The 10,932-nt window shown below is 44.7% G+C and overlaps 1 protein-coding gene and 1 non-coding gene across 2 annotated transcripts; both read left to right on the plus strand.

Moving 5' to 3' along the window:
- The first annotated feature begins 2,643 nt into the window (after positions 1-2,643).
- Positions 2,644-2,762, plus strand: LOC145416555 (5S ribosomal RNA). The gene has a single exon (XR_013900287.1). It is a non-coding gene; the product is annotated as a 5S ribosomal RNA (ribosomal RNA).
- Positions 2,763-3,573: 811 nt separating this feature from the next.
- LOC145416508 (uncharacterized) lies at positions 3,574-10,502 on the plus strand. Its single transcript, XM_080285464.1, has 3 exons — positions 3,574-3,699; positions 7,302-9,344; positions 9,702-10,502. Exons 1-3 carry the CDS (start codon positions 3,574-3,576, stop codon positions 10,500-10,502), a joined length of 2,970 nt encoding a protein of 989 aa, XP_080141590.1.
- Positions 10,503-10,932: the final 430 nt, after the last annotated feature.

Raw genomic sequence — 10,932 nt, forward strand, 5'->3', positions numbered from 1 at the left:
GCACTGAATAATTTACAAACTATATGTAATGTACCTTGATCTATATGGTATGTGCTACAAATTTCACCAATGAGTCAGTCCCTAGATCAGTTGAAATAAAAAGGATCCTTGACAGCTGACAGTGTAAACAAAGTGATAGTTGTGGATCATCGGGGTACCATAAATTTACAAATTGTATCGATGTGGGCTATAAATTTCATGTGTCAGTTTCTGGATCAGTTTAAAGACTGACTCTTCAGTGTCGTTATCTGCAAGCCAACCTAACTGGTCAAGAAATCCAGTTAAACTTGACATGTTAGCTTCATTCCTACATGGCTGAACATCATTCCGTTGAAAAAATAATCCAGAAACCAGAAAGCATAAAAAATTATAGTATTATTTCAGAACTGCACCCAACTAACGGTGACAAATTAACAGGTTATATTCACCCTTTGGATTATGTAGTCAAGCAATTTCTCTAATATTCAAATCCACTGCAAATGCACGTCTTAGTATTTAGAATATAGCTATGGGAGGGGGGGGGATGGATTTTCCAGTTCCTAGCTTCATCTGTTTTTGCATTTATGTTAAAATTAGGTTAGGTTGTCAGGTCTGGTCAGGTCAGGTTAGATTTGGTTAACTTAGATGGCTAGTCTAGATTAGGTTTCCTTAGTTCACTTTAATGGTATAATAAAAGGCAAACATAGGAGGTAAAGAATCTGCCCTCAGCTTATTTACTAAGCACAGTGGCCTCACATCTAACATGCATTTTGTTAGTACAAGTTGCCTTAAGTACAATAAAAATTTACCAGTTTAAAAGAAATTACTTCGAGTACAGAACACTTCCACAGATGTGCATGAAATCCGATGAGCTTTGGAAAGTGCCGGGTCCATTATTCTAGGAAAATATAAGGCGCCATAGCCAGTGAGAACATGCATTGGTTGGGAGAGGTGATGTTACCAAGCATCAGGCTCCTTGTGCTTGCCGGTGTGCTAACACCATAATAGTGTGTAGGACTGTACTATTTGTGTGTGTGTGTGTGTGTGTGTGTGTGTATGTGTGCCTGACCTTATTCATCTTGCTAAACAGCAGTTTAGTGTGCCTGCCTATTACTGTTTATAATGTTGTTGGGATTTTTATTTCTTAAATTACAGTCTTCTCTGATGTAAGTAATTTTCTCCTTAAGATACATTATTTGTCCAGCATGGAATTAGTCCAGTACGGCAGTGCTGTCGGATGTAATTACCTTACTGGATGCAAGGCCACTATACTTCAAAAAGTGTCAGCAACAGATGCTTACTAGGTATTGATGTGAAAGTACTTAGAACTGCTTAGTCAATTATGAGTACCGGTATATTCTTTTCAGTGTGTGTTAGTTGGATATCTATCTACCTATCGTCAGACGCATTAATCCCGTAAGGGATGGCCACAAGCAAAGCGCCTCCATGTCACCCTGTCCCCTGCCATTTCACTGCCCTGCTCCCAGTTCACACCCCCCTCTCTCATATACCTCTCCACCTCATCCTTGGCCTCCTCCTCCCTCTCCCCCTCCTCCACCTCACTCACATACACTCTCCTCATCAGTCTCTCGCTTTCCATCCTCTCCACATGGCCAAACCACCTCAGTGTGTTTCTCCTAATGCTTCCCATCACATCCACATCCACACCACAATGCTCCTTCACTTCCTCATTATGTCAGTCTGTCTCTCCATGTGACTCTACATGCTCCTCTCAATTGACTGGTGTCCCTTCAACAAGGTCCAAGCTTCACTTTCATACATTAGAGTTGGTATCACAATACTGTCATGCAGTAACTTTTTCACTGCCATGCTCACTTCCCTGTTTCTTATCAGTGCTTTCAAAGAACCACCAACCTCTCTTCTTTGTGTACCCTTTCAAGCACTTCATCCTCTAAACTTCCATCCTTACTCATCACACTACCATACCCAAGTACTTAAATGCACTCACATTTTCCATTTCCTCCTCATCCAACCTCACTGTCTATTCAATGACTTCATTTCTCTCAAAGACCATAAATTTACTCTGCCCTACATTCACCTTTAGAATCCGTTTCTTACACACACTCCCAAACTCATTCACCAAGCCTTGCTGCTCCCCTTTGTCTTCACTTAACAACACAATATCATCTGCAAACTATAGTACAGGGAGTTTCCACACACTGCCCTCTCTCATTAGGGCCACTCCAACATCCACTGCCCTTCCTTGTACCAGTATCTCATTTATAACCCCATCCATATGTGGACTGAACAACCAGGGAGACATGACACATCTCTGTTTGAATCCAACCTTCAAACAGAAATATTCACTCAGTTCACTGTCCACACACACACTGCAGCCTTAGCACCCTGATACATACTCTTCTTGATATTCAGCAACTTCCCATTTACTCCATATATTATTAATACTTTCCACAATCCTTGTCTATCCACCCTGTCATATGAGTGTAATTCTGAAAAATTTACCAAAGTAAAAAGGAATGGTAAGAAATGGGCCACACTTCCATTTAATCATTAAAACTAAATTTACCGGTATATAGGTATTGGTAGTCAGTTCCCACTTCAGACACAGCCATTCAAACATTACTGGGAAAACAGAAAGGAGAAAAATACAATATTCTGGTTCTTTTTTTTAATACTGAAATCGCCAACGGCCATACCACGTTGAGTACACCGCTTCCCGTCCGATCAGCGAAGTTAAGCAACGTTGGGTCTGGTTAGTACTTGGATGGGTGACCGCCTGGGAACACCAGATGCTGTTGGCATCCCTACGTGTCAAGTGGGGTTGGTGGAGGATTAGTGCCCCTCCCTGTAAAACAATTAACTCTAAGCCATTGGCCACCCCGTCTGGGATACATGGCGTCTGGCAATGGATGGATGGATGGAACAAAGGCACACAGTCTCAGTCTTTTGTAAATCATGTCTTACCTACATCCAACTTTTTATCATTAATTTCATTCACTTTTTTTCTTGACTTGCTTCCAACACTGTTTTCTTAAGTTTTACATTTTCTTCAAATTTTTAGGCTGAAAATAGCTTCAAAATTTTACACTAAAGAAAAGAAGTAAATCTGCAGTTTCACACAAACAAGAGTGATGCTGCACTTTAGGTTTTTGGCCAGTGTCATACGGATTCATTCATCAAAAAAATTTTGCTCAAAAAGTTAACTCCTTTAGCCATCCATGGGTGCAGTATTATATTCAGGCTACCACAAGATTTTTTTTTTTTTTTTTTTTTTTTTAAAGCTTAGAATTCAAGCTGTCAAAGATTTGAAGGCTATCAAGATTAACCATTGGAATGTTAAAAACTCCTTCAGCTTCATAACATGGTCTGGATGTAGCCTGAATAAAAAAAAATTGATGAGTGTCCATGGCAGCAAAAGAGTTAGCTAAATGAGGAACATACTATATATCAAGTTGTACTCATGGAGGGTAGCTGAATTACTAGTACAGTTTGAGGTTGTTGATAGATTAACTCAAGTTGTATTATTCTGTCTGACTACACATACTGTACTGTACTATCTTTAGTTACCTTTTCATTTATTACAGTTGTGTGTGTGAAAGGCAGGTGTTGATGATGGTGCGCATATGTGTGGTGTGTCAGGGGGCAGCAAAGGAGGGTCTGGCAGTGTTCCCCTTCCCTCGGTGTGGCCGGCAACGTAATGCTTGGCTGGCTGCTCTCCCATCCCTCACCCGCACTTCAGTAGGTACCACCTTGGCAACTGATGGCATTTCCTTCTATTGCTGGATTTACATGGCGGGATAGTTGCAGTGCCAAGCCGCTCTTGGAGGGTGTCCCTGCAGCTGTCCTGGCAGGGTGCCCCGAGGCCACTACCACAGCCACTGGTAAGCTGGTGGGCTAGAGGTCCCAGATCCACTGCCTGGACCTGGGACTGTGCAGTGAGTGGGACCTGTGCTGTGTCTGTCTCCATTTATTAATACTGAAGATGACAAAACAAAATAAGTTTCAAAGCAAGCCTGAGGACAGTAAATCACCCATGGGGATGAGGGTGGGTTCATGGAATGTGGGAAGTTTGAGGGGAAGAGCAGGGGAAGTCGTTGAGGCATTCAGTAGGAGTCCGGTACAGGGGTGGATCAGCCAGAAAGATTGTTGGGAAGGACTGTTGCTATAAGTTGTTTTGGCAGGGGGGGACAGACGGATATGGAAGTGTTGGTGTGATGGTTGTGGAGAAATGGGTGGAATATGTTATGAATGTTTTGAGAGTAAGCGATAGGATATTGGTAGTGAAAATTCTGTTGGAAGAAAGATAGCTGTGATTATATTGGCATATGCTTCACAGGCAGGATTGGATGAATCAAAGAAAGATAGATTTTGGGATGATTTAATACGTGTAGTGGGTGGTATGTGGGATGATGAGATAGTGATTTTGGGAGGGGACTTAAATGGTCATGTAGGTGAAGCAGCACAAGGTTATGAAGGAGTGCATGGGGGATGTGCATATGGTCTAAGGAATGCAGAAGGGGAAAGGATACTCGAGTATGGGGAGGCAACGGACATGATTGTGTGCAACACATATTTTAGGAAGAGACAGTAGGTTAATTACGTATGAGTCTGGGGGAAATAGCAGTCAGATAGATTATTTTATGGTTAGGAGGGCCGATAGGAGGTTAGTGAGGGATGTTAAAGTTATAGGAAGTGAGGAGTGTGTGCAGCAGCACAAACTATTGATTTGTGATATGGTGCATAAAGAACAAGTGATGAAAAAGAGGACTTATGTACCTAGGAGGAAAATATGGAAGCTGAAAAACCAAGTAGTAAGGGATGCCTTCTATAGCGAGTTGAGGAGAGTGGTGGCTGAACAGGGAGCTGTAGACAGAGGCGTTAATGAACAGTACAGAGCCCTGAAGAACAATTTCTTGAGAGTTACTGATGTAACATGCAGCTGGACAAGAGGACCACCAAGACATAAAGTAACTTGGTGGTGGGATGAGGGTGTTGAAGCTGCAATTAAGGAGAAAAGAAGGCTTTTCCAGGAATGGAAGAAGGGTGGTAGCAAAGAGGAATATTTGGCTGCCAAACGTAGGGCTAGGAGAGAGGTATACAGGGCAAAGTCTGAGTCACAGAGACAATTACTTGATAACCTAAATAATGGGGAAAGGAAAAATATATTTAGGGTGGCAGGTCAGGTGAAGAGGGATAATCGGGATATCATAGGTGAGCAGTGTGTGAAGAATGATGAAGGAAGGGTAGTGGTGAACAGTGAGGATATTAAAGATGCATGGAGAGAGCATTATAACCAGTTGTTGAATGAGGAGTTTGACTGGGACAGGGAAGGTTTGGAGCCAGCAGATCCATTGTCTGGCCCTTGGCCTTTGATTGATACTGCTACTGTGAGTGAGGCAATAGGCAGGATGAGGGTGGGGAAGGCAGCAGGTGTGTCTGGGTTGACTGCCGAAATGTTGAAGGCCTCAGGCGATATAGGGGTGAGTTTAGTCACTGACCTGATAAATAGGATTATTTATGAGTGTGTTGTCCCAGATGATTGGCTGAAGAGTGTAATTGTAAATGTGTATAAAGGGAAGGGTGATGCCCTGGAAAGAGGAAATTATAGAGGTATAAAGCTTTTAGATCAGATAATGAAGGTAATGGAGAGAGTTTTAGAAAGTATGATTAGAGAAAGAGTGAATATTGATGAGATGCAGTTTGGGTTTATGCCAGGTAGGGGGACCACTGATGCCATATTCATTGTTCGACAGCTTCAGGAAAAATATATTGGTAGGAGAAGGGATCTTTATTTTGTTTTTGTTGATTTGGAAAGGGCCTTTGACAGAGTCCCTAGAGAGGTGGTGAAGTGGGCAATGAGAAAGCTTGGCTTGGAGGAGTGGCTGGTTAGGGTGGTTATGGCCATGTATGTGGGTGCTCACACCCAGGTGAGAGTGAATGGAGATTTGAGTGATGAGTTTTCCGTCAATGTTGGTGTCCATCAGGGGTCAGTCTTGAGTCCCATGTTGTTTATCATGGTACTTGAAGCCCTTTCACGTGACTTTAGAAACGGACTCCCGTGGGAGTTGTATGCTGATGATTTGGTGTTGATTGCAGAGAATGAAAGGGAGGCGGAGGAAAGGTTTAGGAAGTGGAGAGATGGTATGGGGCAAAAGGGTTTAAGGGTAAATGCAGATAAAACAAAAGTGATGATATCTAGGGTTGGTGGCAGTACTGTCAAAGATGAGGGAGAGTGGCCATGTGCAGTTTGCCACAAGGGCATGGGAAGTAATTCCATCTTGTGCGGTGTGTGTGATAAATGGGTGCATAAGAGATGTAGTGGTATCAGAGGTAGACTGCGAGATAATGCTGATTTTATGTGTACGGCGTGCTGGGGTGAGCAGGTGGAGATCGTCAGACGTGAAAGGATTGAACTTGCTGGTGAATCTCTTGAGTGTGTGGAAGAGTTTTGTTATTTGGGAGACATGTTGTGTGTTGGAGGTGGGGCTGGAGCTAGTTCTGTGGCTACGGTGAGAAGTGGTTGGAAGAAGTTCAGGGAGATCTTGCCTCTCCTGACATTGAGAGCGCTATCCCTATGTGCTAAGGGGTCTTTGTATGCAGCATGTGTTAGGAGTGTAATGCTGTATGGCAGTGAGACCTGGGCAGTGAAGGAGGAAGACATTCGCCGGCTCAGACGTACAGAAATGACAATGATTAGGTGGATGTGCAGTGCGTCCCTGCGTCCAAGGCCTGGAGGGGCTGGGTTTACAATGGAAGAGTTGAGAGGTAGGACGGGACTGGAGTGTATTGGTGTTGTGATGAGGAGAGGTAGATTGAGGTGGTTTGGACATGTGGAGAGGATGGGGGATGATAATTGGGTGAGGAAGGTGAGAAGTGTTAATATTGGGGGTGGGGTTATGAGGGGTAGACCGAGAAAGACATGGGACGAGGTCATTAAGTGTGACCTTAAGGTTAAGGGACTGAACAGGGAGGTTGCAATGGATCGTGCAGCGTGGAGAGCCACCATTAGGTGACCAAGGCTGACATGTGCAAGCATGTTGAAGCCTTTAAAAACGAAAACGAAAACGAGTTTAATAGTTTCAGCTACTACAAAACTCCACATTACTATACACGCATGCACGCACGCACACACACATTCATATTTCTTTTTTCAACCCCAAAGCTTCTGACAATTGTTAGGAGGTAATTAATTTTGGCATGTGGTTTAACTTCTAAGTCGTAGAAAAGTAAGCTATACCATGGTCGGCCTCAGTATGAGAATTCCTTAAAGAGAATGCATGGTACCATATTTATGTATGTTTATAGCTACAGTATGTACTTAATCAGATTTTCCTGACCAGGTTGAAGGGTGGTTGCTGGAAAGCCAACATGGAGTGTGTGAGCAGCACTTCATCACTCAGGACATCAGGAGGGGCAGCCGTACCACCCTCACTCGCAGAGCTGTACCCATCAGAAACCTACACCAAGAAGTGCCTGACTCACAGACAAGTCAGAGCCAAGCCATGCCTCTCTCCAATGGTGCTGGAGATGCTGTGGATGAAAGCTTTCTTAGGGATGGGAGGAAAGGCAGCAGATGGCAGGTGTCAGGGAACCAAGGGCAAGACTCAGATGAGTGCATGAGAGTGGTTATCAATGACTATCTGCCACAGAATAATACCTATATTAAGACGCCTGAAAGTGGCCAAGAGGACAAAGTTATAATGCAGGCTGAGCATAGAAAAGGTACAAATGATCATATCTGTCTTGTGTGTGGGAGGAAGAGTGGAAATTTAGGACTTGTGTGTGCTTTGGATTCCAACGTAATGTCAAACAGTGTGTCACTATGTGTGTTGGTGGCGAAAATTGTGGGTCGTTCAAAGCGTGAGGTGACCTGTGTGAGTGTCAGCATGTGCTCTCGCTGCCAGAGTTTGGTCCAGGAGGTGGCACAAATTGAGGAAGAGTTGAAAACCAAGAAGCAGGATATCAAGGAAATGTTTGAGAGAACACTGCAAGATCAGAGGGACAAGTTACAAGATATTCCAGATTCCTGTAAATACTCAAGGCCTCCAGATGGATACACAGATGCAGAGTGTAGCAGAGATTTTGTAACGTACAATTCAAGGGTAACTGAGGATAAAGAGATCTCAGACAATTTTTTGTCAGATAAGACTGAAGATGACAGTAGAAAGCATTCTCGAAGACAAGCCTCTTCTAAAAAATACTGCTGCCCTCAGTGTAAAGAGGAATTCTCCAGCCTTGCATTGTGGGTCCATCACCTGTCCAAACATTCAGATGCAGAGGATCCAGCCAGCCAAAACAGAACCAAAACTGTAACCCCAAAGATTAAGAAGCCAAGATCAGTGAGCCATGCTTGCAAGGAATGTGGCAAGACATTCACATGCAAGCAGACTCTCCTTACTCATGCCTCCACCCACCAGCAGGGATCAGACTGTTCAGTGTGTGGCCGCTACCTCACTACCAGGGCCCGCCTCAAGGTCCACCTCTTCAGATTTCATGGCATTGGGGAGGAGCCAGACAAGGAGGTGGTGTGTCAGGACTGTGGCAAGTGTTTTGGCACCAAAGCCGGCCTGAGGTACCACCGTAATGTTGTTCATCACGTAGGGCCAAAGTACAGCTGTGAGCACTGCAACAAGGTTTTCCACTACCATGTGCCCTACAGGAGTCACATGCTTTACAGCCATGGAGAAAAGAAAATAATTTGTGAGACATGTGGGGAGAAATTCTTCACTATCTCCAAGCTCAATACCCACATCAATGCAGTGCATAGGGAAGCTCAGACATGGGCATGTGACAGTTGTCAGATCAAATTTACTACACACACTGCCTACCGCCATCATGTAAATATCAAGCACCTTCAGGTTCACCATACTTGTGACTACTGCAGAGCTCAGTTCCGTAAAAGGTCTTCACTCCTTTTACATCTGTGGAAGCATTCTGTCTACATCTGTCACCTGTGCCGGGAAAACTTCACATCTGGGGATAGTCTACAGACCCATATGTCAGCGACCCACGGCAAGGAGATGAATATGAAAGGCAGGAGGAAACAGAATGCACAGCAACTCCAGAACAAGAAGTTGGTGAACACTCAGGAGGTTATTATTCAAAAGAACCCAGCGGAACAGCAGCACATCCAGCAGAACGAACAAGTGGCCTCCATTGTAATCAACGACTTGCTCATGACGGCAGAGTCCTACGACAACACCAGCTTGCCGTCCTTCTCACTGGCAACCTGTGAGAAGCTGCCAGAGAAGGATGCCTTCACGAATGATGAGGACATTAAGGTGAAAACTCTGAACATGATGGATACCACACAGCAGCTGCCTGGTGTTGACTCTGGCCCCTTCAGTACAGTTGAAACACTTGAAGTTAAATCCTCAGACCACATTGAGATGGGATCAGAACATATTGAGATGGGATCAGAACATATTGAGATGGGATCAGAACATATTGAGATGGGATCAGAACACATGGAGATGCCATCTGAACACATAGAGATGACATCTGATCATATAGAAATGTCACCTGAACATATAGAAATGACATCTGATCACATAGAGATGCCATCTGAACACATCGAGATGACATCTGACCACATAGAGATGCCTCCAGAGCATATAGAGATGCCTCCAGAGCATATAGAGATGACATCTGACCACATAGAGATACCACCAGAGCACATAGAAATGGCCTCCGACCACATTAAGATGGGATCCAATCACATAGAAATAGGGTCAGAGCACATAGAAATGGGTCCGGGTGTGTCACTGATTCTGGGAGAGATGGAGATGCCCCAGGGGAGTGAGGACACCCTTGGCAGTGAGGACATGCTGGCTGACGCTGCACACCACCTCACCATGCCACCTTTGGACACGCATCTGGCTGAGGACCTGGAGGCTTCCGGTCATGAACTGGAGGCCCCAGTTCACACCCTGGAGACAAGCCATGCACTTGAGGAATCTAGTCACACCCTGGTGGTTTCTGGTCATGCAGTAGAGGCACAGGGTCATGGGCTGGAGGTTGGAAGTCACACCCTAGAAGCCCCAAGTCACACCCTGGAGGTTTCTGGTCCTGTGCTCGATGCCCCAAGTAACCCCTTGGATTCACCGAGTCATGCATTGGAGGTTACTGATGATACATTAGAGGCCTCAAGTCATCCACTGGAGGTTAACAATCATTCACTGGAGGCTCCAAGTCATGCACTGGAGGTCACTGATCATACCTTAGAGACTCCTGGTCATTCTCTGGAGGCCCAGGCTCACACAATTGATTCATCAGGTCATACTTTGGAGCACATAGAGACCTCAAATGACCCCCATCAGCCTCTGCCCACACCCTCCACTCTGTCTGGCCCTCTCTCCCCAATTGTGACACAAATGGAGGGGAAGGAGGGGGTGGCGGAGGGTGGGGAGGGGTCAGGAACTCGACTAGATGAAAAGGTGGAGCTGCAGCCATTTTCTGTGACTCTGGATGGCAAAGGGGAACTCAAGTACCAGTATGTCATGTACATCTCAGCCCCTACAGAGGACACTGAACCAGGATAAGCAGAGGTGAAGGAGAGAGGAAACGGGAAGGTTGAATGTCTAAAGTAGCTCTACCCAGTGCCTGCGAGCTTGACAGCTAAGCCACAGCCCTTCCTAACAGCTGTTTCTGACCGACTGATATCTTACATATTATTTGCCTGAACAGTTATCTGTTATCATGCAGTATGTTTATGTTTACTCATTATTAACCCTCTCGGGAACGATGACACAACTTGTCATACCAGAGTTGGCGTGAAAAGTGCTTGACGATGCGATTAGCGTCATCATCAGTTTTGGGCTGGAGAGATACTAAGTAGGCAATTATGGACAAAAATATTTACCAAAAAGTAAGCTTTAGTGTGAACTGCGACAAACCTTGGTGTGTCATGGGGAAGGGTATTGTTCGAGGCCAACACTCTTAAATAGTCAGTGTCCACTTGACTTTCGGTGG

The sequence above is a fragment of the Coenobita brevimanus genome, chromosome 106 (genome assembly GCF_032717465.1).
Source record: "Coenobita brevimanus isolate Jiangsu-jjx chromosome 106, ASM3271746v2, whole genome shotgun sequence".
Classification (NCBI taxonomy): domain Eukaryota; kingdom Metazoa; phylum Arthropoda; class Malacostraca; order Decapoda; family Coenobitidae; genus Coenobita; species Coenobita brevimanus.

What these genes read in the sequence shown, in the direction of transcription:
- LOC145416508 (XM_080285464.1), top strand. Translation starts at nt 3,574, where the DNA reads ATGGTGCGCATATGTGTGGTGTGTCAGGGGGCAGCAAAGGAGGGTCTG. An exon ending in CATCCCTCACCCGCACTTCA is followed by an intron (nt 3,700 to 7,301) that starts GTAGGTACCACC and finishes TTTCCTGACCAG; the next exon opens with GTTGAAGGGTGGTTGCTGGA. An exon ending in AAGTTAAATCCTCAGACCAC is followed by an intron (nt 9,345 to 9,701) that starts ATTGAGATGGGA and finishes GGGTCAGAGCAC; the next exon opens with ATAGAAATGGGTCCGGGTGT.